Below are 27,842 nucleotides of genomic sequence, written 5' to 3'. Positions count from 1 at the left end.
CTTCAGGCACTCTGTCCAGCAAATCTAAATCCTTAAACCTGTTCCTCACTTCCACTGTGTATTCATAAGGGATTTGGTTTAGATTGTATCTTACCTGTCCAGTGGTTTTTCCTACTTTCTTCAGTTTAAGCTTGAATTTTGCTATAAGAAGCTGATGATCTGAGCCACAGTCAGCTCCAGGTCTTGTTTTTGCTGACTGTATAGAGCTTCTCCATCTTTGGCTGCAGAGAATATAATCAATCTGATTTCGAGACACAACCTTGATGGCAGAAAGTGAAGAGGAATTAAAGAACCTTTTAATGAGGGTGAAAGAGGAGAGCGCAAAATATGGTCTGAAGCTCAACATCAAAAAAACCAAGATCATGGCCACTGGGCCCATCACCTCCTGGCAAATAGATGGGGAAGAAATGGAGGCAGTGAGAGATTTTACTTTCTTGGGCTCCATGATCAGTGCAGATGGTGACAGCAGTCACGAAATTAAAAGACGCCTGCTCCTTGGGAGAAAGGCGATGGCAAACCTAGACAACATCTTAAAAAGCAGAGACATCACCTTGCCAACAAAGGTACGTATAGTAAAAGCCATGGTTTTCCCAGTAGTGATGTATGGAAGTGAGAGCTGGACTATAAAGAAGGCTGATCGCCGAAGAATTGATGCTTTTGAATTATGGTGCTGGAGGAGACTCTTGAGAGTCCCATGGACTGCAAGAAGATCAAACCTCTCCATTCTGAAGGAAATCAGCCCTGAGTGCTCACTGGAAGGACAGATCGTGAAGCTGAGGCTCCAATACTTTGGCCACCTCATGAGAAGAGAAGACTCCCTGGAAAAGACCCTGATGTTGGGAAAGATGGAGGGCACAAGGAGAAGGGGACGACAGAGAATGAGATGGTTGGATGGTGTCCTTGAAGCTACTAGCATGAGCTTGATCAAACTGCGGGAGGCAGTGGAGGACAGAAGTGCCTGGCGTGCTCTGGTCCATGGGGTCACGAAGAGTCGGACACGACTAAACGACTAAACAACAACAAGCTTGGTTAGTAAAGTAAAAGTGAAGGACACTATTGTCCTTCAGCACAATAGCTCATAGGATCACAGATTAAGCAAAGCAGTCTTTTAGTTTGAAAGGAAATTAACAAACCTTGACTGAGCCTTTTGCTGATTCTACAATTTCTTAGTTATCCAAACTTATCTGCCTGTTTCCCCTTAAACATACTGGAGGCATCCGATTGCATCTGTCCACATGCAGAACAGACTTTTCCTCATGGAATGGGGCTTCCTGTTCCTCTTCTCCCAGCTGCAACCGACCCCCATGCATCCTCCAAATCTGTTCCTGAAAGTTGGGCGACCCTCTGGAGCTGGGGCTGGGGTGTGTGTGTGTGCAGTGGCGTAGCGTGGGGGGTGCAGGGGGGGCCGGCCGCACCGGGTGCAACATGGGGGGGGCACTCGCACTCGCCGCTCTCTGCCCCCTGCTAAAATCCACGGGTTAGGGGGCGCAAATTACTTTCCTTGCCCCGGGTGCTGACAACCCACGCTACGCCACTGTGTGTGTGTGTGTGTGTGTGTGTGTGTGTGTGTGTGTGTGTGTGAGAGAGAGAGAGAGAGAGAGAGAGAGAGAGATCTCCTATTGTACAACGCTGGGTATCACACAATGGAAAGACAAGAGTCTAGTACAATGCCTGTGTATGCTTAAGGTGACCTTTCAAATCCGGAATGGAAGTTGGTTAATAGTCCTTTTACTACCATGGTCCCCTCCGGATGTTTCAGGCTTTCCCCAGGCTGAAGATGGCTGAGCTAACATAACCACCACCTTTTGGGAGTGAAACAGCAGAACCCTGAACATTAACAGTTCACTTACTGCGAGTTCCTAGAGGCAAGGATGAAACCAGCTGCCATTGCTCCGTCGCTTCTTGACAGTGCATACCATTAAAAAAAAATAATTATTGATGAGGCAAGTTATGAGGAGGACATTTGGCCTTTTGACGCAAAGTTTGCTGAAATCGGATATGATACGGGCACGCTCTGTAACCTCCCATTTTTATTCGTGCTGGAAGAAAACAACATGACCGGCCAAAGTTCAAGTGTGTCCTCAGAGGAATTAAAAAGGGCTAAAAATGAGGCGGCGAGAGGTCAAGTTACTAGCAGCAGAATGCTACATACCTGGGTTAAGCCGTGGCGCATGCTCAGTGAGAGGGCGTTGTTTTCCAGATGCTTAATAGTGCAAGCAGGCCAAATTGAGTATCCATGAAATTTAGATGGCTTGGCTCCTTATACACCACACTGACTTCTGGGTGCTTACCAGAAAGTTGACGTCTCCTTCCTGAATCTAAGTTTGGCTTAAAGGGAAACAACTGAAGTTTATATGATGTCACACGTTACATTTCTGTTTTGTAAGTGGTTGTTAGGCCTGGGACCACTGTGTGGACAGAAGGAGCTCTAGTGATGTTAAGAAATTATAAAATATCAGCTTAAACCCTCAGAAAGGAAAAAGGTTCGCTGCGGATGTCATTTGTCTGCAGTGCAGAATTTTGGCGCAGATATATTTCGGTTCCTCGGTGGCAGCTTCGGGGCTGCAGAACTGATTAAGCACACAATGAAGGCTATGCAAACAATTTGTACATTATCTCCCCCTTTTGTGTAATTTTAACTTTCTTCAACATAATCTGGAGGCAATTTTTAACACAAACCATCACCATGGAAGCACATAGTGATGAGCAGACTACCATGATTTCTGTAGTAAGTATGCTGGATTGGGTGATGTATTTAGCATACAGAGCCCAGTTTAAGAAGTGGCAAAAAACAGGCATGCCAGTCCACACAAATCTGTGATCTCTGCCACTTCTTGCAATTGAATGACGTGGCTTCAAGATTCGACCCACAGAGAACACCTTTCGGTTTGCCAATAGATCTGGCTAGAGGAACCAGCCCAACAACAAATGTGGGAAGAAATGATGCAGTTGGCCGCAGAAGATGCTACAGGATTCCAGTCTGTCAGCTCTTGGTAGGGGTCCATCCACTGTGGCTTATATCTCAAGTCATCTTCCCTTCCTCAGATGCCAATCTCTCCAGCACAGGGTTATCCCATCTCCTGTTCCTGCTTGAAGTAAGAGTACAACGAACTAGCTTGCTAAAGCAGCCTTTGCCAGACCTCCAGATGTTCAGGACTACAACTGGGCTCCTTTGAGAGGGCAGGCAGTGTATAAATTTAACAACAGCCATCAGCGCAGCAAGCCACTTGAGGGTTCCCTGGTTCGCAAAGGCTACCCTAAATCATTTTCAAAAAAGCAGAAAATAGTAGGTGTTTTCCAAAACTAAAAAGGCATTTTTGGGAGATCTCTGAAATCCAGCTACAGTGGTACCTCAGGTTACATACGCTTCAGGTTACATACATTTCAGGTTACATACTCCGCTAACCCAGAAATAGTGCTTCAGGTTAAGAACAGAAATCGTGCTCTGGCGGCATGGCAGCAGCAGGAGGCCCCATTAGCTAAAGTAGTGCTTCAGGTTAAGAACAGTTTCAGGTTAAGTACGGACCTCCGGAACGAAGTACTTAACCCGAGGTACCATTGTACTGTGCATTCACCCCCCCTCAAAAGCCCCTTTATTAAAATATTTATACCCCATTTTATGCCGCTAAGGGAAACATGGAGGCAGCTAATAAGTGTTTCAAGCCACCTACCAATAAAAGGACGGAATTATTTAAAGAAGAAAAATAGTAATGTTAAACAAATCTGTATTTGCTGCTGGTGCTGCTGCTCGCGTGAGTGTTGGGAGGACCGCTCCCTTTCTGCCAACTCCATCTGGCCTAGGGGGCGGGGCCTGCATTCATCGCCACAGCATAAGAGGCTTGGGAGAGACCTCCGGGACACGACTGCTGGTGCTGCTGCTCGCGTGAGTGTTGGGAGGACCGCTCCCTTTCTGCCAACTCCATCTGGCCTAGGGGGCGGGGCCTGCATTCATCGCCACAGCATAAGAGGCTTGGGAGAGACCTCCGGGACACGACTGCTGGTGCTGCTGCTCGCGTGAGTGTTGGGAGGACCGCTCCCTTTCTGCCAACTCCATCTGGCCTAGGGGGCGGGGCCTGCATTCATCGCCACAGCATAAGAGGCTTGGGAGAGACCTCCGGGACACGACTGCTGGTGCTGCTGCTCGCGTGAGTGTTGGGAGGACCGCTCCCTTTCTGCCAACTCCATCTGGCCTAGGGGGCGGGGCCTGCATTCATCGCCACAGCATGAGAGGCCTGGGAGAGGCCTCCGGGACACGACTGCTGGTGCTGCTGCTCGCGTGAGTGTTGGGAGGACCGCTCCCTTTCTGCCAACTCCATCTGGCCTAGGGGGCGGGGCCTGCATTCATCGCCACAGCATGAGAGGCCTGGGAGAGGCCTCCGGGACACGACTGCTGTTGCTGCTTTGTGAGTGCTGGGAAGACCGCTCCCACTCCTGCCAACTCTATCCGGCCTAGGGGGCGGGGCCTGCATTCATCGCCACAGCATGAGAGGCCTGGGAGAGGCCTCCGGGACACGACTGCTGTTGCTGCTTTGTGAGTGCTGGGAAGACCGCTCCCACTCCTGCCAACTCTATCCGGCCTAGGGGGGCGGGGCCTGCACTACCATCACAGTTTAGAGGACAGAGCAGCTACCGGCAGCAATGGACAAAATAGTTTTAAACGTTTTAATTGCTTTTAATTTGCAGCACCTTAAATGGGGGTTGTTGTTTTTTATAATATTATATTATTTCATTATCTGCTGCAAATGTTAAAGATGTTTATATATATTTTAAGGTGTTTTAAATGTGCTTTTATTGTTTATTTTGTTGTACCACTGTGAATGGTGGTTTTTATTTATGTATTTTTGTTTGTTCCATTTTGTTTTGTTTTTGGGGTTGGGCACTGAGTGGGGCGGGGATTGGTTTTGTTTGGGCATAATTGTTTTGGTTGTTTTGTTTTCTATTTGTAAATGGAGGTTAATATGAGGCTTGGGATTGCCACCGTGGTGGGGCGAGGGAGGTATGGCGGTGGGGGCAGATGTTATAGGCGAAGGGGATCGAGATATGGATATGCTCGTACCCCTTCCAATCTGCGCCCCATCCCGAGAGACGAGGGTAGGGTGAGCAAGGATTACTCACCTCCTTCACTGGTGTTGTGCAATGCCAGGTCTATAGGCAACAAAACCGCTACCCTGTGAGATTTCTTTATCTCGCAGGGAGTTGACCTGGCTTGTGTGACGGAGACCTGGGTGCGCGAAGGGGTAACTGTTACCTTACGAGAGATGGCGCCCCCGGGTTTCTCCGTCCTCCACCAGTCACGGACTGTGGGCCGGGGGGGAGGGGTGGCAGTATTAATCCGGGAAGATTGTTCTTTCAGGGCTCTACCATCGCCATCGATCCCCGGCATTGAATGTGTTGGCCTAGTGTGGGGCTCCGAGGAGAGCTTGGCTGTCTGGCTGGTGTACCGGCCACCTAGCGCACCAGCAGCCACCCTGTCAGGCCTGCTGGAGGCGGTGGCCGGCTGGGCCTTGGAGTTCCCTAACCTATTGGTATTGGGAGACTTCAACTTCCACGCTGATGCCACTCCCTCCTCACAGGCTCTGGACCTGGTGTCTTCCATGGCGACACTAGGGCTCTCCCAGTTTGTTTCGGGCCCCACACATCAAGCAGGCCACACGCTGGATTTGATCTTTGGCGCCGGTATAGATGTGATCATGTCTCCTTCGATGAAGGTGCCATGGTCTGATCACTACGCTCTGAAAGCCAGGATTGACTTTCCACCCCCACCCTGCTTAGGTGGCGAGCCGATTTGGGCTCGCCCGCAGAGGCTGATGGACCCGGATAGGTTCCGTCAAGCCTTGCGGGACCTTACTCCCCCTGGCGACTCATTGACTGAGCTTGTTGAGGGCTGGAATACCCAGCTCCTGGCAGCCATCGATGAGATCGCACCTAAGCGCCCTCTGCGACCCCGCAGAAACCGGGCTCCCTGGTTTACCGAGGAGCTTCGGAAAATGAAGCGGGACCTCAGACGGCTAGAGCGAGTATGGCGGGGTGCCCGTGACGGAGCCTCAAGAACATCTTATAGGGTTTTTATGAAAACCTATGAGATGGCAGTGAAGGCTGCTAAGAAGTCTTACTTCTCGGCCTCCATTGCATCCGCTAGCTCTCGCCCGGCACAATTATTTAGTATAATTCGGTCTTTAACGTCCCTTGAAGGACAGCCAAATTTAAATAACAATCTGACACACAGCTGTGAGGCATTCGCGAGCTTTTTTGCGGAGAAGGTCCTGATGCTCCGCCATGACCTCCTTGCCAATTTGGATACAATAAAGGAACTGGAGGCCCCTCGACTGTCCTCGGGTCCAGTATTGGACCACTTTGACCGGATATCTCCAGCCGATGTGGACAGATTCCTCCAAGCTGGAAAGCCCACCACCTGTCCTCTTGACCCGTGCCCGTCATGGCTGATTAGAGCGTGTCCAGACGAGGTGCGGGGCCCCCTGGGGGATATCATCAACTTGTCCCTTGGCACCGGGATATTCCCAGGGGAACTGAAGGAGGCGGTGGTGCGTCCGCTCTTAAAGAAAACATCATTAGATCCCTCAGATCTATCCAATTACCGCCCGGTCTCGAATCTTCCATTCCTGGGTAAGGTGATTGAGAGAGCAGTTGCTGAACAGCTTGGTAGGTTTCTGGATGAAACATCTGCTCTAGACCCATTCCAGTCCGGCTTCCGCGCTGGTCATGGGACCGAGACGGCTCTGGTCGCCCTAACAGATGATCTCCGCAGGCAGCTGGATCGAGGCGGGTCAGGGCTGCTGATTCTTCTAGATCTGTCAGCAGCCTTTGACATGGTCGATCACGAACTCCTGGACCACCGCCTTGCCGACGTGGGGATCCAGGGCACAGTCCTTCAATGGCTGCGCTCGTTTCTCTCTGGTCGGGGACAGAGGGTGGCGCTTGGGGGGGAATTGTCATCACGCCACTCCTTGGTGTGTGGAGTGCCTCAGGGTGCAATTCTCTCCCCGATGCTTTTTAACATCTTTATGCGCCCCCTCGCCCAGCTTGTCCGGAGTTTTGGGCTGGGTTGCCATCAGTATGCTGATGACACCCAACTCTATCTGTTGATGGATGGCCATCCTGACTCGGCCCCAGACACGCTGACCAGATGTCTGGAAGCGGTGGCTGGATGGTTACGTGGGAGCCGGTTGAAGTTAAATCCTTCGAAGACAGAGGTCCTCTGGCTGGGGCGGGACGATATGGGATCGAGGGGGCAACTCCCATCTCTTGCGGGGGTGCAATTAGTGCCAGCACCGTCCGTTAAGAGTTTGGGTGTAATCTTCGATACCTCCCTCTCTATGGAGTCGCAGATTACAGCTATAACAAAGGCGGCATTTTTTCATCTCCGCCAAGCTAAGCAGTTGGCCCCTTATCTCTCTCGTCCTGACCTAGCCACTGTGATCCATGCGACGGTCACCTCCAGACTGGATTATTGTAACTCGCTCTACGTGGGGCTGCCCTTGAGACTGACCCAGAAACTCCAGCGGGTGCAGAATGCCGCGGCGAGACTCCTTATGGGGTCTTCGCTGCGAGAGCACATTCATCCGGTATTATACCAGCTGCACTGGCTCCCGGTGGAGTACAGGATCAGGTTTAAGGTGCTGGTTTTAACCTTTAAAGCCCTATACGGCCTAGGACCCTCGTACCTACGGGACCGCCTCTCCTGGTATGCCCCACAGAGAAACCTACGGTCTGCAAATAATAACATCCTCAAGGTCCCAGGCCTCAGAGAGGTTAGGCTGGCCTCAACTAGAGCCAGGGCCTTCTCGGCTGCGGCTCCAAACTGGTGGAATGCTCTGTCACAAGAGACTAGGGCCCTGTGGGACCTGACATCTTTCCGCAGGGCCTGCAAGACAGAGTTGTTCCGCCAGGCTTTTGGTCAGGGCGCAGCCTGACTCCCTCCTCTGGCAACCTGCACAGAATTTTGTTTAATCGGTTGCCATCAATTTGATTTTAACTAATTTTTATAATGTAATATTTTTAGAATGTGTTATTATTTGATTGTTTATTTGATTGTTGTTAGCCGCCCTGAGCCCGGCTTTGGCTGGGGAGGGCGGGATATAAATAAAAATTATTATTATTATTATTATTATTATTATTATTATTATTATTATTATTAAATCAGCTAAAATGAAACACACACAGGAACCCAGAGGGGGCACTCTGAGTGGACAAAGTAAGGAAAAATATCCTGCCTTTTCACTGAAAATAGATGTTTTAACTTACTCTTGGACTGTGCCCTTTGTTTTTTGAGTAAGATTTTAGTGGCCATTGGCTACGATGAAAATCTGACTGATGACTGACATACTGCTTTGTTGGGACTCCTTGTTCATTATTCTGAACATGCATTATAAATGGAAGGAAGTAAATACAGACCAGTAATTCTTACAGAGACAGAATGAGCAGCCCCCATTCCAGGACATGATTATTCTGCTGCATCAAAAATATACTCTCCAATGCAAAGACACAGCAAGAGTTTTCCCTAACCTTTCCCTCCTCCCCCCCCCCCCAAAAGCAGGTGCTGACTGAAAAGAAGCCAAGACAGAGCAGTAAATCATGCAGAGAGAGAATGGGCAGCCTCCTCCACCTTCCACATGAATGCTTTGGGCTTCACTATCGAGTTTGGGAATTACTGATGTATAGCACAGAACAGGGCCACAGCAATCCAATGCAACAGGTGTACGAGACTGAAATCTGCCAAGCATCCATAAAGCTATGGAAAATGAATTCTCCCCAACCTCATGTGGAGTTTCGGCTGGCAACAGAATGGCACTCACTCAGAGGCAAGAGGCGTAAGTGGGAAGCAGAACAGCTAAAATAGTGTTAAGAACCATACCACCATAAACTGATCTTGACTTTCAACAAAACAGACACCAAGAAAGTTTTAAATCAACCTTTATTTACAAAAATTCACAGTATCAAAAATAATCTGACAAGTGGGTTAAATTCCCGTCATATTACTTTTTCTATATCAAGGTGGAAATGCAGAATTTTTATTCTTTTAACCTAGTCCTTTTTCAGTTTCGAGCAAGCCCACGGCATGAAGCAGGCCATTTTAAAGTGATTTAAGTGATTTAATTGGGAGCATTCAGTATAGAACAAGTGCCTAACCTAGGCTAGACTTTGTCCCAAATGTTTTCTTTTAAAAAATAATGACCATTGCCTGACCTAGATATGTTTTCTTTTGTCCAATGATTTCAGTTGATCTTAAAACATGTACAACAGTAGACCAGATTGTGGACATCCATTTTCTACACAAAGTCCATAACTTCTGATATATTTTACCTCACAAAACCATAATTCTGTGCCTGGATAACATGGCGGAGTTAAAACAGAAATTATTGCAAAATTAAACTTAAGTGTGCATGTGTGTGTGTGGCAGGAGAAAGCTGGCCACCACATTGCACGTAGGGTCATCACATTCTTTGTTGTGTAAAAAAATTGACCCCTTTCAGTTCTTTAGGCAGGTAATCCTGCTCCACAGGTTCCTTATACATTGGGTTATATTTATAACCTTTGCCATAGCCTATGTCTTTCATGAGCCTGGTTGGTGCGTTCCTCAAGTGCAAAGGAACAGGTGGAAGAGGTCCCTGGTGGTTTCTCAGACATGCCTTGACGTTGTTGTAAGCGCCATACACTTCTATAGACTTTGGTGCTCTGGCAAAATAGACCACGCATTGCGCCAGTAAGACCTGTACAACGAAAGAGAAAATAGAAAAACAGACTGAAATAATACGAAGCGCTTTCAGAACGCTTGCTACTGAGGCCGCCAGGTATCTTTTCTAATAAAGAGAAGAACATAATATATAAGAAGACTCCTGTTGAATTGGCCTCTGCTAGTCTGACACCCTGTTTCCCAGAGTGAAGTTCAGCAAGGCCCAAGTTTTCCCACATCCAGTTTTATAGTGTCACTCACAGTGTGCAGCTGACAATGGGTCATGTGAACACAGTGATACTGAAACGATAATGAATTGAAAACTCATTTTATTTTTATTCACTCATTTCTAAACCACACACTCATACAAATGTACACTAGTGATCAAAATTGTGGAAACCTTTTGGAAAAAAGTGTATTTCTGAGGTTTGATGGTTCATAATACCTGACTGAATCTCTAAACAGCCATGCTCACGGGCTACATTCAAATGAAGGAAACCTACTGCATCTCAACCTAAGCAAGTTGTGCTTCCTTTTTCTGGTTATCTGGCTATAACTTTTGGTAGATAATTTGACAGATAACTGAACAAACTTTGTTGCATTACATTCTTCATTAAATTATCTTTCCACTGATACATAATTTTATGGTATTACTCCAAAAAAGTGGTGTTATGAGTCATCAAACCTCAGAAATACACTTTCCCCAAAAGGTTTCCACAATTCTGGCCATTAGTGTATGTGCCTGTACAAAAATCTCAAATTAAACCCAGAACAACAAAAACAAAGATCAAAATGCACTGAAGAAACTGGAGTACAAAATGGGTCATGTGACAAGAGAAACTAAAAAACGGCGAAGCGTTTTTGTAAGGCTTTCTGATTTAAAACTCGTTACAGATGGTGCCAAATTGATTTCATTAGCTAGAGAGTTGCCTAAGCCCACTACACAAAATGCACAATTTCTTGTAGAGGACAATCTGACACTGGGACCTTGCTTCTATGGTGGATCGCAAAGACTGAGCAGTGATATAAGGAATAAGGTGATCTTTTTAAGTCCGCTGCTTCCAGGTTGTTTTGGGTTTTTATATATTCAGAGAATAGGAAAACCTTAAAGTTGGCCCATAGCCCTGCAGCTCCCTCAACAGAGGTTTTATTAACTAGTCGGTAGCCAATGCCTAATTACAACCAGACTGATAAAACAGAAGAAACTGAAAGTGGCAGGTGAGAGTAACATATACACAACTTTTATCTGTATGCCTCCTTTTCAGTTCAAACCATGCTAAAGGTGGCTTGCAACATGAAAAAACCATGTAACTGCAACATGACAAAAGCACTAATAAACAACCAAACCGAACAATTTTCATACAAATCACAAGAAGATCTAAAATAAAGACACAAAAGATTAAAATCAAGAGCAACAGCCTCCACTAAGAAATACACCAGCCCAAGAGTCTGTCCAGCGATCTCAGCTTTTGTAGCTGGAGTCAATCTGCATCCCTCCCTCCCAGACCAGGTGGGAAAAGGCCTGCAAAGCAGGGAGCATGTCTTCCAGGATTCACAGGCAACATTTAGTGGTTGAGATGCTGACAATTATAGAAGTAAATTTATACCAACTTTACCTCACACTCTGGCATTCCAATGAAGTGGCAGCCTTGATAAGCAGCCACCGCTTGGGTTAACGCCAAGGGATCAGCCAATCCTACAACCAAAAATTACATTTTAGAAAGCACATCACGGTCAGCAATGTAATACTCCATACAGTGCCTATCTTATTCCTTAAGCCAACTGTCATGTCAGGGCTGTTGTCAGGGGGCTGGCACTGTCGGGATAGAGCCCATTACAAACTCTTGGAACCCACTGGACCCTCTCTGTTGCTATCTGTTCACTTGTGCCCTCCAAGCAAGTGAGTATGGACAGCTAGGCAAGAAGAAGCAAAATTCTCCATGCCCTCTTTGCCTGGATAGCTACACAGTTTGGGGCCAAGAGAGCGAGCAAGTAGTGACAGCAGTGAGGAAGAGGTGAATGCACTCAATTAGAGGTCTACTCTTCATAAAGGTAAAGGGACCCCTGACCATTAGGTCCAGTTGCGGACGACTCTGGGGTTGCGGCGCTCATCTCACTTTATTGGCCGAGGGAGCCGGCGTACAGCTTCCGGGTCATGTGGCCAGCATGACTAAGCTGCTTCTGATGAGCCAGAGCAGCGCACGGAAACGCCATTTACCTTCCCGCCGGAGCGGTACCTATATATCTACTTGCACTTTGACGTGCTTTAGAACTGCTAGGTGGGCAGGAGCAGGGACCGAGCAACGGGAGCTCACCCAGTCACGGGGATTCGAACCGCCGACCTTCTGATTGGCAATCCCTAGGTTCTGTGTTTTAGACCACCCATGTCCACTCTACACAGGACCTCCCAAATCTTGCTTACAAGCCAGTCAGCAGAGGCTTGCCCAGCTACGGCTAGAAGGACCTTCCAATGTCAAGTAAGCGAGAGTTGACTCTGTTCCTTGCCACCCTCTCCCAAGGGCATATTAAAATGAACTCTTTTATTAGCAGGGCTGGGGCACCAGTGGACCACAACTCCCATCATCTCTGAAAACACAGCTCCACACAGCAGTATCTAAAAAGCAAATAAGACAATAAAACTAGTCTGCTTTAAGTAACTCACCTATGTCTTCACTTGCAAACCTTACCAACCTTCTTGCTACGTAGAGCGGATCCTCACCGCCTTCCAGCATTCGGGCAAGCCAGTAAAGAGAGGCATTCTCATCAGAGCCTCGCATAGATTTATGGAGGGCAGAGATGCAGTTGTAATGTTCTTCTCCTATTCAGAAAAATAATTAAATAGATAAAAATCACACCCTCCACAACAAACTTGGTCATTCAGTGCAATTGACTGGCAGTACATGATTTTGAGCTCCTTGGAAGAAACAGGTAGGATATAAACAAACAAAGAAAGAAACAATTTATCTGGTTTTTATCATTTTTTTTAACTGAGTACTTGTACACCACTTAGAAAATATTGTAATGAAGCAGTATATAAATTGCCAGAAAAAAACATTCAAGACAGTCGGAAGGGAATACAGACGATAGGGTCCAGTTAATGCTTTGAATAAATTGCTATAAGCAGCATTGATGACCATTAGTTTAGATGTCTTTTGAAACGGTTATTTAAATTCACAGCATACAGATCTATCAATGGCCACTAGCTTTGACACCTACATGCAGCCTCCAAGTCCAAAATCAGGAAGTTTCCAATTACCAAATGCCCGGAGCAAGCCCTGTTTGTAAGAGGGGATAAGACTACAGAGCAAGACAGACCCTTGGTCTGATCGAGGTCTGATTTGTTCATTCTGTAAGTCTTTGTAGGTTTCACACGCAATTGTAATCATTTCAGTTACAAGCAGAATGTTTCAAAATTTCCTGTTCATTCAGATGTACAGTGGTACCTCGGGTTAAGTACTTAATTCATTCCGGAGGTCCGTACTTAACCTGAAACTGTTCTTAACCTGAAGCAGCACTTTTGCTAATGAGGCCTCCTGCTGCCGCTGCACGATTTCTGTTCTCATCCTGAAGCAAAGTTCTTAACCTGAAGCACTATTTCTGAGTTAACAGAGTCTGTAACCTGAAGCATATGTAACCTGAGGTACCACTGTACATCTTTATCACAAAGCACTGGATGTGTCTTTAAACATAAATATAAGTAAGTAATTATTCAATACAACGGCGTGAAGTTGTACCGCTATGCACTTTCCACACAGCCCCAAACTGCTGCCGAATGATTATCAGGTGTTTTGTTATATAGACTAGAAGCAACACATAACAGTATCTGGGTTCTGTACCCTCCTGCCTTAGAATTTAAAGGCGGAACCACTTGTATCTTCATTAGCAAAGGCGTAAGCCTGAATCCCTCTGAAGTGGGATTTCCCTATCCGCTTGTCTCCAGGGTGGTCTCTTTCTACGACACACAAGGCCAGCAGACAGCTATTTTTAATAGCGCTCCGCACAAAAAGCCCACTGGTATGCCATGGTTATCAGGCCAATATAAACAGCGTGTCTGTGCTCTGTCACAGCATTCAGGCTTTCAACTCGAGCAGGCGGCAATAAACCAAGCAGCTGGGAGTCTCATCGCAGTCCTGGGAATGGCGTCGCCTGGTCTCTTAAAACCAAGATGGCCTTTAAATGTTGAGAAAGGCAGTGTGACCTGTCTCTCCCCCCCCCCCGCCGCCCTTCTTCTCCCCCAGCTGGCATTCTTTCATGCGGTGTTTCTAAGCCACTTGAAATATTCATTGAGCATGCTCAGTACTCGTTGAGCTATTTGTTGGAAGGGCGGGGTTTCCTTTACATTTTAGCAGAGGTGGGTGGAGAAGACGGACCGGCAAGCCCAGCTATATTAAAATATTGGATCTGTCCTTTGATTCTATGGGCAGCAATCTGGGGACATTTAAAATAGCTTCTCCATGAACCAGGAAATTAGAATCATTGTACAACACCGAGCTTCTATTTGCATTCCATGTTTCCAGTTCCTTGAGTGTTCACTGCACACTGCATTTGCTGCATTTTATTTTATTTTATAATCTGGGAGCCTGGTATTATGAGGAGGAAGGTACCAAGCTCAAACAGCCGCACGTAGTCACTTCTGACCTAAAAGGAAGTCGTATCAAAAGCTAAGTTGCCTGACGTTACAGTGATGAACATGTGTGACCCATATTGTGATGGGGATAATATTTACTACAGTGGTACCTCTGCTTCCGCGCACGCGTGTGAAGTCATTTTGAGTGTCTGCGTGAGCAGTGAAACCCGGAAGTAACGTGCTCCATTACTTCCAGGTCGCCGCGGAGCGCAACCCAAAAACCTGAAGCAACTTAACCTGAAGCAACCTGAAGCTTAACCTGAAGCAACTTCAACCCGAGGTATGACTGTATGAAGAAAATGTACCTGGGACTTCAAAACGATTTTGATAAAACTCCCTCACCAAATAAACTTAGCTGTCGTGGGACAAAAGGAAGGGCCACTTCATGGCCTCGTAAACGTTTAAAAATCAGGAGAAGAGTAGCAGAAAGCACCCACAATGAATGGATGTAAAAAGTGAGTTCTCCAAGGACAGGGATTAGGTTGCGTTGTGCCAATATGTTCAGGTAAGTGTGGTACTTCACTTCACTTGTGAAGTCTTCTGTACTTATCTTAAACTCCTAAAAGTACACATATGAACCCATGCTAATATGAGGAGTGACTGTATCTTCATGCCAGCAAGGACTATACCCAAGTATAACTTGGAAACGAGACCAAACACCACATAATCTAATGTCTGCTCTCAGCCACTGTAAGACAGTCTACCGGCCAAGTCCTATAAGATTGTACATCACTGTTTATGATGGGCAGCAGCTGGAATCATAATTATTATGGTTAACAACTAGGTAGAGAAAGATGGCAGCTTTCCTTGTACTTTTCTTGCCATCCTCCCGGCAATCACTGTCACAGTCATATTTTATATAAAGTTTCGAAAAGAACCTTCTCTCATCAAAATATTTTAGAAATAGTTTGCGTTGTATCACTAAGCAAACATATTTTACTGGTCAGGAAATGGATAAAAATGCCACTTCCGGCAACAGACCGAAGCTCAGAGTTGAGAATACATGAACAGCATTCATTCAAAGACTATTTAAATACTAGCACGTAACTAGTTAAATACAAGGAGACAAGCCTAATCCTCAAAGCGCAATCTCCAATTCCGATCTCCGCCGCAAAGACAGACAGAAATGGCCAGCGTTTGTGACACGTCATGGTGCCAAGTCACGAATTTAGCAAGGGCTGGTATCAAATTAGGGATCCTCGCATGCGGTTATATGCAGGTGCTCTGACATAAGCAAATTGCAAAATTCATTTCCTTAAAAAGGAGTGCCAAAAATAAATCAAATAATTGAAAATTTCAACTAAGTATTGGAGTGAATGTCAATACTGAGGAGCGGCAGGGATTGCATTTAAATGACACTATGTTTTTTTCAAAGAAAAAGCCATGAAAACTCTGACACATCCTGTCAACAGCAAAGTATTAAGTATATAAATGAGAGATTTTTAGTAAATGTAAAGCACCAGTCCACAAATCACGGTGGTCTAATGCCCATGTTGGGGGTTAACAATTTCCCTAGGTCTCCTTCAGTTCTGAAGGCCAGAGTTTAAAGAACACTGCTGTGGCTCTTTAAAGAGTTTACATCATACGATAAAACCAATTTCGATATAAATATCCATATATTGTGTCAGGTTTATTCCTGCTTTAACAATAATGATGGCATGTAACTGAAGCCTAGAGTGGTAAAGGTAAAGGTACCCCTGCCCGTACGGGCCAGTCGTGTCCGACTCTGGGGTTGCGCGCCCATCTCGCTTAAGATGCCGGGGGCCAGCGCTGTCCGAAGACACTTCCGGGTCATGTGGCCAGCGTGACAAGCTGCATCTGGCAAGCCAGCGCAGCACACGGAAACGCCGTTTACCTTCCCACTAGTAAGCGGTTCCTATTTATCTACTTGCACCCGGGGGTGCTTTCGAACTGCTAGGTTGGCAGGCGCTGGGACCGAGCAACGGGAGCGCACCCCGCCGCGGGGATTCGAACTGCCGACCTGACGATCGGCACGTCCTAGGTGCTGAGGTTTTACCCACAGCGCCACCCGCGTGGTAAACACTGCTGATTTAGAGTCCTGTGTCTGTCCTTCATCCCTTTTGCTGAAGATGGTATCAAGATTACGTAATGAGGCCCAGAGTCTGCAAACCAACAGAATCAGAATGACATCAGCTGCAGCTGTGTCCTTGCTACATATCTGAATGTACCCCAGTGCCAAAAATTCTCTGCACAAAGCAAACTAGCAGAAGGCCAGTTGATCCCTTCTCCCCAACATTATCAATTTCAATGCACAGACATCTCACCCAGATGGGAAACATTCAGACATGCAAAACCCCAACCCACTCGGCTTGACATGGCCCCATCCAGGAAAATCCTTATCAATTGAGTCTGCTGGTTGTACAAACCGCAATTGACGCAAGGTAATATCACCAAGGCAGCTATCTGTAAACAAACAATAAACGTCCATAAAAATGGCACAAGTAGTTTCTTTCCAAAATAGATTTTTTTTCGTTATGGTAATCTGAAATTTCATTGCTAAAGCGCTTACATCATCAAGCTTTGTAGTAAATAATGTACAAGAGAAGACCGTATGCAAACGACTTAAATCTGTCCCCATCTGCACATTTCCATAGGGAGGGACAAAGAAAGAGGACGATGACCTTGAGCAAACTATCTTGTGTTGATTGCAGTAGTCATTATACCACCACCCTGTTCATTGTTTTATAGTTGTACAAACTGGCACTTAGAGGTTTCCCAGTAAAATAATAAAAAAAATGTTTACAATCATACCTTGGGATTATTACGCTTCAAGCTAAGCATTTTCGGGTTGCGCTCTGCGGCGACCTGGAAGTAACAGAGCGCGTTACTTCCGGGTTTCGCCGCTTGTGCATACGGTCAAAATGACATCACGTGCATGTGCGGAAGAGGCGAAACGCAATCCGTGCATGCACAGTTGTGTCTTATGCTCTGTTGAGGATGTGAATGGGGCTCCAGAACGGATCCCGTTCGCATCCTGAGGTACCAGTGTATTTCTTTTGCAGGGAGAATCCCAATACCATGGAAGGGGATGTGTGTACACACACAGCCAAAATCTTCGCATTACCATATTCTTCCGTGTATAACATGCCCCTGTGTATAAGATGTCCCCGATTTTGGGGACTCCAAATTAAGAAAATGGGGGGGGGGAGCTTACCAAGAGTTGTTAAGCTGTTTGGGGGGGGAAATTCCCACAGTTGTTCAGCTTTTTTTGGAGGGGGGGGGGCTGCTGAATATCGCTCACCCGCATGATCACACGCATTGCCAAAGGCACCAATCGTATGCCCCCTCACCGCCATCAGGCGCAATTCACCCGTCCAATTGCCACAGCGGCAGCCAATACATAGCAGCCATTGCCGCAGCCACCACTCAAACGCCCAATCAACGCTGACAATCTCCTGATTGTGGCTGCAACCAATTGCCCGTCCCCCCAATGCACTACCCATGTATAAGACAAGCCTCATTCTAAAAGTTATTTTTAAAAGAAAAAAACCCTTGTCTTATACACCGAAAAGTACAGTATATGATTTCTTAAAATATAGATCTGTACATTACTGAAAATGCTTGTGAGGCAACACATGAAGCGCCACAAGCTATTCTTAGCCACAGACAAAGCGGTTCTTACTCCACCACCACACAGTCCCCAGGGAGACCCGGTATGCATTATCCGACCCCTTTCAATGTTCTTCCCTTTGAGATAATAGCACGAAGTTCACAGTATGTTCCGAGCCAAACCCCTCTCATGAGTTTCATCTTCCCAGCAGCAGGGCCTCCTCAAATTCTCCACACCTATTGTTGGAACAGGTGCAGAGGATATGAAGAGGAGCGTGTGGAGATGAGTGGGCCTCTGAGAATGGTCTCTGGAAGGCAACAGCTATCTTATTAGCCAAGACCTTCTTGCTTAGGCAGTCTCTCGGGTCCCTGGAGGAGGAAATGAGGCTGGGCTCTTTTGTATTTTTAGAATTTTACGTATTTGGGCTTTCTGTTTAATTGGTTTCGCTGGCACTGCTAACGTTGCTGCCATTGCACTCTTGCATTCCTTTCGCTAACCTGTCGCAACCTGCTTTAAGAGCAAAGGTAGGTATAAATTCTAAAAGTAAATAAATGAACGGGTTTCAGCTAAACCACAGTGGCTGCATTTGAACGTCACAGCAAATTATGGCTTGTTGTGATGGAATTAAGCCTAGTCTCCTCCCAGGCTCATGTGCTCCCCCCCTTCTTCTCTTCTAGTGTGGCTGCGAGGAGGAAATCAGAAGATTTTGCTTCCGATACCAATTAACCACAGCTTAACATTACACCTGAACTCTGAACTGTGGTTAATCTCATCTATGGTTTGACGAAACAAGTCAGCTTTGTAAGCAATGGTTTAAATTGCCATGCTTCAAACAAACCATAACTGAGATTATCCACAGTTTGTTCAGACAGCACAGCAAGCTGTGGTTAATCAAATATGAACTCTTCCTCTCATCTGTGGTGGGAGAGAGGAGAGTATGCAAGCCTAGAAGCTAGGCTCATTTCCAAGACAATAACTATGGTTTTTTTGTGTGACTGCTCAAAGCCACCATAGTGATTAGAATTACGGCATACATAGGCCCAGTTCTGACATAATGCTAAGTGGTAGTTTAGTATTATGCAAACATGTCTGACTTATGTGCTCTTCCCTCACCTCTGTGAGATTTGTTTTACTTGAAAAAAAAATCTGTGTTTAGCATTGTCTGGAAAAGGACAAACTGTGCTTCATTTAAGCTATGGTATAAACCAAGACCAAGCTTTACGTTTACGATCTTTACTTGCTTTAACAAACCATCGTTTAAATGAAACAATGCTCACTGTTCAGCCACAGTAAGATCCAATTTGGGTAAACCATGAACAAGACACTCCATATGCCCTTGTTCTGGCTGTGGCGACTGTCCCTCCTTCATGTGACATTAAAATACAGATTAGCATCATTTATATTTTATTTATCGAGTTTAGATCCCACCCTTCCTTCCGAAGGAGCCCAGGCCCACAGGCATTTCACCCCTTCAATTGACGAAAGAAACCTGTCTTAAAACAAAGGCTTGTTGGCATGTTGGCCAACACTTTGTATTACTGAGTTGTGCATCATCTCTGCCAAGGGAACCTTAACATGACAGAAGGGGAGCTGTTTCAGTTGCAAGCAAAGACCCTACCTGCCTGCGGACTGTCTCGCCAGGGTGGTGCATGCTCTAGTTATCTCCCGCTTGGACTATTGCAATGCACTCTACATGGGGCTACCTTTGAAGGTGACCCGGAAACTACAACTAATCCAGAATGCGGCAGCTAGACTGGTGACTGGGAGTGGCTGCCGGGACCACATAACACTGGTCCTGAGAGATCTGCATTGGCTCTCTGTACGTTTCCGAGCACAATTCAAAGTGTTGGTGTTGACCTTTAAAGCCCTAAACGGCATCGGTCCTGTATACCTGAAGGAGCGTCTCCACCCCCATCGTTCAACCCGGACACTGAGATCCAGTGCTGAGGGCCTTCTGGTGGTTCCCTCACTGCGAGAAGTGAGGTTACAGGGAACCAGGCAGAGGGCCTTCTCAGTAGTGGCGCCCACCCTGTGGAACACCCTCCCTTCAGATGTGAAGGAAATAAGCAGTTATCCTATCTTTAAAAGACATCTGAAGGCAGCCCTGTTTAGGGAAGTTTTTAATATTTAATGCTGTACTGTTTTTAACATTTGATTGGGAGTCGCCCAGAGTGGCTGGGGAGGCTCAGCCAGATGGGCGGGGTATTAATAATAAATTATTATTATTATTATTATTATTATTATTATTATTATTATTATTATTATTAATTATAATTATAAAATTATAAATATAAATATAATTATAATTATAATTATAATTATAATTATTCGTTGCTGAGCTGGGTACCAAGCTTCATTCATAGCACTAAATCACATGGGGCGTTCTTTATTAGCTACTCACCGGCTCGATTATACAGAATGTGGGATCGCTGCAGTCCCTCCTTAACATGATCTTCTGTGATGACCATTTCGTTAACAGAACAGCCATGTGTGTTACTCTGCTGCTGGAGCTTAGTTAACCTGGCCTGAACAGCCATCTGGAGTCCATTCAACCCAGTTCTCGCATCGCCATCACAAAGATACGCGAGGGTGTTTACAGCTTTTCTCTCGATGCACACACAGCATCTGAAATGAAAGACATGATATCTGAGTGCATCTCCTATTGTCCACAAGGCCACATTTCTTTGCCCTGACCACTGAGAGCCAAATGGATATGAGCTTTATCCCTAACTAAATGCCACAGTAGTTAAATATTAAGGTAAAAAGGTAAAAAGTAAAGGACCCCTGGACGGTTAAGTCCAGTCAAAGGCGACCATGGGGTGCGGCACTCATCTCGTTTTTTGGCTGATGGAGCCGGCATTTGTCTGCAGACAGGTTTCCATGTCATGTGGCCAGCATGACTAACAAGCTACTGGTGCACAGAAAACTGTGACGAATGCCAGAGCGCATGGAAACGCCGTTTACCTTCCCCGCTGAGGTACTTATTTATCTACTTGCACTAGTATGCTTTCGAACTGCTAGGTTGGCAGGAGCAGGGACAAAGCAACTGGAACTCACCCCGTCACGGGGATTTGAACCGCTGACCTTACATTCGCAAGTCTAAAGAGGCTAAGTGGTTTAGACCACAGCACCACCCGCCTCCCTTAAAAATTACAAGGGCTTTAAACAGAGTGTGCAATCCACAAAGTATGCTTAAGCATTACAGCATGTTAGAATCACCATAAAAAATTCCTTCCAGTAGCACCTTAGAGACCAACTACCATATATTCTCAAGTATAAGCCGGCTTTTCAGCACATTTTTAATGCTGAAAAAGCCCCCCTTGGCTTATACTCAAGTGAGGCGGGCGGTGGCGGTACGAGTGGCCCGAAAGGAGCCCTTTCTCGCAGCTGGTCCCACCATGAAAGCTCATACCAATAACAAACATAGTTGGTCTCTAAGGTGATACTGGAAGAATTTTTTAATTTTGTTTTGACTACTGCAGACCAGCACAGCTACCTACCTGTAACTAGAATCACCATGGACGTTTTACCCATTGTACGAAACCTGTCTGTACTTGCAGCCAGACAATGGGCAAGAGAGACAAACTTTGTAACGCCTTATCTACATAAGATTAACTTTAGATTTGATCAGGGAGTCATACTGAACGGGGACTAAGAAAGCAACTTCCTGCTTTATTTTTATTTTTCTTGAATTGAAATAGAACCTAGCCCATTGTTTGCGTTGCGTTGAACTGGAACTAAAAAAAGATCTTATTAAGGCTTGCATTCAAGAAGTGTCCTGTCAATGAGAAGATTCCCTCTTGCCCAATGCAACTTCCCCATTCGTGCACCCTGTGCCCTCCTCAAATCTGCTCTGGAGGGAAATCACAAAACAGATTTCAGGGGTCTGTGGTGAAAGGAGGTTTCCATTGTGCAAGCATGAATTCTTGGTGCTGCACTGGATGGAAGCCAAAGCAAGACTACAATGGGTTCAAAATCAGGGTTTGGCCATTCCCCCCATCTCGTGTGAAACTCAGTAGCACAAACATGAGCAACTATGTGAATGCTTTTTTAAAAAGGGTGAAAAAAGCTCAATACCAGGAAGCACCAGGCAGGTTAAAGGACAAAATTTACTTTAACCGAACAGTAGAAAATTGTAGAGCAACTCGCAACATGATGATGTCATGTCCTGCTTTCCTCAAGGGCAGACTGAGACCTGCTGACTTCGACAGCTGCCTTGAGTTCTCCATAACATCTTACCCTACTTAAATGACAAAATAACCCGAAGATCAGTGTTGAAAGATGCCTGCAGGCCCCACAACCCTTTGCCTCAAGCTGACCATAAAGATAGCAGAATTTACAGATTTTGAAAAGAGGTGTTAGCATTGCTGTGAAAAGTCAGATTAAAAGGAGGGAGGAGAGAATAGGCCTTCAATTTACAGAATCTATCAGCACTGGAGATACTGCTGCCAGTGATTTAGAAATGCCCCCAAGGAAAAAAAAACACACAACTTCAATTTCTTTTGTAGAAGGTGCCATTTGCAATAATCACATTTGTTTCTTTCACTCATCCATTTTATGACCAAGCTTCTTCCAAGTTGCTCCAGTTGGGCTACATGATTACCTCCATTTTATCATCACAGCAGTCATGCAAGGTAATAATAACAGAAGAGTTTGGATTTGGATTTGATATCCCGCTTTATCACTACCCAAAGGAGTCTCAAAGCGGATAACAATCTCCTTTCCCTTCCTCCCCCACAACAAACACTCTGTGAGGTGAGTGGGGCTGAGAGACTTCAAAGAAGTGTGACTGGCCCAAGGTCGCCCAGCAGCTGCATGTGGAGGAGCAGGGAAGCGAACCCGGTTCCCCAGATTACGAGTCCACTGCTCTTAACCACTAACACCACACTGGCTCTCAGTGGTACCTCGGTTTAAGAACAGTCCTGTTTAAGAATGATTCAGTTTACAAACTCTGCAAAACCGGAATTAGTGTCCCGGTTTGAGAACTTTACCTCGGTCTATGAACGGAATCCGGACGGTGGAAGGGCACCATCAGCGGGAGGCCTCATTAACCGAGGAAAGCGCGCCTCGGTTTAAGAACGGTTTCGGTTTAAGAATGGACTTCTGGAACGTATTAAGTTCGTAAACCGAGTTACCACTGTAATAATTTATTATTTATATGCCGCAAATCTGACTGGGTTGCCCCAGCTACTCTGGGCAGCTCCCAATAAAAATAGTAAAAACACAATACAACATCAAAAATTAAAAACTTCCCTAGGTGGGCTGAAGATTACCCATTGAGCTTCATGGGTAAATGAAGATTTAAACCAACACTCTAGCCCAGGGGTCAGCAACCTAAAGTCCATGGGCTGGAAGAACCCCACGAAGGTTGTTTGACCGGCCCACAAGCTGCCCCTGAACTGAGTTGTGCACTGCGCTAAACAGGTGCAGTGTGAGGTGGGGACTCGCTTCCATGCTGCTGAAAATTGCGTCTGCACAGATACAGACGCCGAAAATCACATCTGCGCATGTGCAGACGCAGAAAATCACAGGCGCACATGCTCACACAATCTGGCCCACAGAGGGATCTTCATGGGACCAATCCAGCCCAGGCAAGATAAACCTTGCTGACCCCTGCTCTAACCACTACACCAAATGGTGGTTCCATCTCCTTAACGTTTTCGCGAATACAGAAACACAGCCAACCTATTTTTCAAGGGCAGGAGTTGCCACGCTTCAGAATCCGGCATGTACAGCACTTCAACCTGTGCTGTTTCCAGCTCATTGACTCATTGCCCTTTTTATCCAACAGGGATTAGTGCGGGGAGACTGGAACAGACAGCAATTCCTTATGGAGTATGTTGGCACTGCACATAAACCCAGGATTGCCGGAGGTTCTGCACTTCATTCACTGAAGGATTTACGGTCGTTTTCTTTAAATGGTTATCAAGCGGCTAGAGAAGTCAAGGGATTGGTTTTGAATTGATCTAATTATACCCTTCAATAACCAAATCAGTCATTTAGAGAAGTGCGTTTATCCACAAAATATCAACATGGGTGCTTAGGAATGTGAAGCGTTGTGGTGGAATTTACAGCAGGGATGTTCAACAACAGGCCCAGGAGCCAAATCTTCCAGGGGCCTTGGGACTCCTCCTAGGCCACAACCCTTTCCCCAGCCACTTTGAGTGGTTTTCCTCCAGTTGGAATGTGTCCTTGAACACTGAGAATGTTTCTTGCTTGCCTGGGTGGAGGATAAAGAAGAATGTGTGAGTGTGGTTAGAAAGTAGGCTATTGCGCAAAGCTCAAATTTACATTTGTTACTTTGGCGACTTCGGCCCCCAGGTGGTTTTCCCAGAAGAGAATGCGGCCCTTGGGGCTGAAGAAGGTTCCCTATAGATTTAACCCAAAAAGGAAAAGGAAAAGCTAGTAGCCATCGTCAGAAGAAAGGATGCGTGTGTGAACATCAACCTGACTCTAGGAGTCAATGAACAGCCTTTTTTCAAAAATTCCAGGAGTGGATAAAGTACACACATCTCACAGGCTGGGTGGCTGGGTCCGAAAAACCACAAGTTTTCACCACCTCAGATACAGTGTACACAGGCTCCCAGCTAAACACATCATAGGTAATGCATCTATAGGCGGCGTTCGAAATTAGCCAGGCACCAGGTGCGTTTTTTAACTGGAACAGGTTCCAACTGTAACCACATGGATATCTCTGGATGCCAGATTTGCGACTGACATCTCCATCTTGCTGTCCCCTCCTGCATTCTTAAGTAGAAAAGTTTATTAATTGCATTTATATCCCACATTTTTCTCCAAGGAGCACATGGTTCACCCCCTCCATCATCATCATCATCATCATCATCATCATCATCATCATCATAATAATATCTCATCACAAAAATAGCACCTATACATTTCGTTGTTGCGACGATAACCTTGGCTTATTGGCAATTAGCCTATACAGTGGTACCTTGGGTTACATATGCTTCAGGTTACAGACGCCGCTAACCCAGAAATATTACCTTGGGTTAAGAACTTTGCTTCAGGATGAGAACAAAAATCGTGCAGCGGTGGCGCAGTGGCAGCAGGAGGCCCCATTAGCTAAAGTGGTGCTTCAGGTTAAGAACAGTTTCAGGTTAAGAACAGACCTCCAGAACAAATTAAGTACGTAACCAGAGGTACCACTGTATATCTGAGTTTCTAACACTGTCTATAGCTCACCTTCCCGTAAAATGTACTTAGAGAAATGTGCTGGGGGATTTTCTTGTGAGAGACCATTTAAACAATGGATCTTTATATGATCTGGTCCTGCACAGAACTGTTCAGCACATCTCACAGATTGTTCAGAACTCTCTGACATTGTTTTATACGTACGTTTCATGCCTACACATGTTCTTGGCCTAAGGGCTACTATCTTTCCATGTAACTGGATATAGAGGCGCATTGTGAAGAACGATTGCTACCGTGATATACAAGAATACAGTCATAATAGGATTACCTGGCACAGGCCAACAGAATTCCTCCTGGGATTCCTATCAGGGTATCTCCCAGAGGAAGCTGCCAAGCTGCAAATAACTGAAGGCGGGACTATGCACCCTTTTCTCCCTGCTGCCAACAGCGTGCTGCAAGCAGAATAGCTCTAGGTGACCCAAGCAAGCCACTGCACAAAGGGAGAGGGGACTTCAGTTTACTTGTATCCTTTATACCTGGCCCACTAACCCAAGTTCTCAAGGTGGATTCCAATGCATTAAAACTATAAAATATGTTTTCCAACATACAATAAAACAGACAAGAGTAGGTCCACACAAAATAACATGAAAAGGAGTACAGTGGACGCTCGGGTTGCGAATGTGATCCGTGTGGGATGCATGTTCGCAACCGCAGTATTCGCAACCTGCGCCTGCGCACACGCAGGTTGCAATTTGGCGCTTCTGTGCATGTGCAAAGCATGATTTAGCGCTTCTGTGACCGCCAAAACCCAGAAGTAACCCATTCTGGTATTTCCAGGTTTCGGCTGTCCGTAACCTGAAAAAACGCAACCTGAAGCGTCTGTAACCTGACGTATGACTGTATTTTAAGTTTTCCCCAGGCGAGAAACGGCTGCCAAAGCAGCCAGATGTTTTTGTTTTAAAATGTCAGTACTCAGAGCACACTATTTGCAAGTGGATTTGAAAACCAGCAGCAAGCATGTTCTTTGAAGCAGGGACCAGCACATAGGTAGGTTTGTCCTTAGTACAACTGGTATTGGCTCTGGGCAATTTTGCCTTTGGTATACAGTGGTACCTCGGGTTACATATGCTTCAGGTTACATACGCTTCAGGTTACAGACTCCGCTAACCCAGAAATAGTGCTTCAGGTTAAGAACTTTGCTTCAGGATGAGTACAGAAATAGTGCTCCGGCGGCGCAGCAGCAGCAGGAGGCCCCATTAGCTAAAGTGGTGCTTCAGGTTAAGAACAGTTTCAGGTTAAGTACGGACCTCTGGAACGAATTAAGTACTTAACCCAAGGTACCCCTGTAATGTCTAAACTGGACATATACACCACACAGGGAGACAAAGAAAGAAAGAATGCTCATTGCTACCTGCTCTGACCTTATATAAATCAGATGCTCAGCCACTGAGTAATAGTCTCTCCTTTTGGGTGCCATTTCCAAGGAACCCCTGATGCCTGTGTACTGGGATAGCTCAGTCAGTAGAGCATGAGGCTCTTAATCTCAGGGTCGTGGGTTTGAGCCCTATATTGGGCAAAAGATCCCTGTATTGCAGGGGACTCGTTGCCTCTTTCAACTCTACAATTAAATTTATGATTCTACTGCCTGCAAGGAATCCATGTGTTCCTGGCAACAATGTTTGAAAACTACCAATATACACCATAATGCTAAATGATCATATTCTATTACTGTTTTAACTAAAAAAATACCAGTATTATAGTACCTGTTTGATTGGGAAGATAGAGGAGCAAAACAAACTATGAACTTACTTGCCTGAGATCAAACTGGTGCCAGGAGAATTCACCAAAAACCGAGAATGCAATTCCCCATAATTTTTTTAAAAAATGATTAATTGCTTTAGCACAATACTATTTTACAGAGCTCAGTGTTTTAAGCAATACATCCCTCCCTCCCCTGATAACCTGTGTTGAAAGGGATCCTAGAATCCTCATATTTCTGGGAGAATGCCTATTAATCATTTGCATATGGTAATTAAAAAATGTGTGCCTTTGAAAACCACCTGTTCCTCAGCACGGAGTCCAAGTTAAAAACAAATTGTTAATAACAACTTTGTGGTCGGCAGAAGCATCAAAATCTAAAAACAAAATATTCTTTCTTTACTGGTTTGAGGAATTTCTTAGTATCTGATTATTTCAGCCTTATATTAAAACATACCTAAGTTTCCTCTTCTACTTCCATATTCTACAGCTGCCCATTTATCCTACATGAGGTAACAATTGCAAGTCAGGAAACTAACCTACTTTCCAACCTCTGAATATATCCCCCCCATACTCTCATCTTACACTTGCACTATTTCGTATTTTTGCCAGTCTCCCAAATTAACACAGGACATAATTGGACACCAAGCCTTGATGTTTGTACCTTGTAACCAGTGATACCTAGAGACAAAAATATAAACAGGCAGGCAGGGAAAACAGCCTAGGACCTAGCACCAGCTGACCTCAGGGTGGCATGTTACCTAAAAGGTAAAGGAAAACTACAACTAAGTGTACAAGAGGAAACCTCCACTGGGATATTGCTAGTCTCCTTCACGCAATGCAGAGTTAAACTGTGGAATCAACTCTGACAAGACGTAGAAATGGCTGCCAAGAGATTTGGGAGCCAGTGTGCTGTTAGTGGTTAAGAGCGGTAGTCTCGTAATCTGGTGAACTGGGTTCGCTTCCCCGCTCCTCCACATGCAGCTGCTAGGTGACCTTGGGCTAGTCACACTTCTTTGAAGTCTCTCAGTCCCACTCACCTC

The 27,842-nt window shown here is 45.7% G+C and overlaps 1 protein-coding gene across 1 annotated transcript in view; it reads right to left on the bottom strand.

Annotated features, from left to right (window-relative positions):
• Nucleotides 1–8,914: 8,914 nt before the first annotated feature.
• The window catches only part of WRNIP1 (WRN helicase interacting protein 1), a 41,982-nt gene continuing 23,054 nt past the window's right edge, over nucleotides 8,915–27,842 (bottom strand). Inside the window, exons 4-7 of the mRNA XM_083519398.1 lie at nucleotides 20,291–20,514; nucleotides 12,354–12,509; nucleotides 11,308–11,387; nucleotides 8,915–9,728 (exon numbers count right to left, since the gene is read on the bottom strand). Of these exons, the coding sequence (XP_083375524.1) occupies nucleotides 9,453–9,728; nucleotides 11,308–11,387; nucleotides 12,354–12,509; nucleotides 20,291–20,514 (736 nt within the window). The 3' untranslated portion in view covers nucleotides 8,915–9,452. The remainder of the gene's footprint in view (nucleotides 9,729–11,307; nucleotides 11,388–12,353; nucleotides 12,510–20,290; nucleotides 20,515–27,842) is intronic.

The sequence above is a fragment of the Podarcis liolepis genome (assembly GCF_965112155.1).
Source record: "Podarcis liolepis genome assembly, chromosome: 8".
NCBI lineage: Eukaryota > Metazoa > Chordata > Lepidosauria > Squamata > Lacertidae > Podarcis > Podarcis liolepis.
The sequence above is the reverse complement of the archived record's forward strand: the minus strand, read 5'-3'. Positions and strand labels throughout refer to the sequence as shown.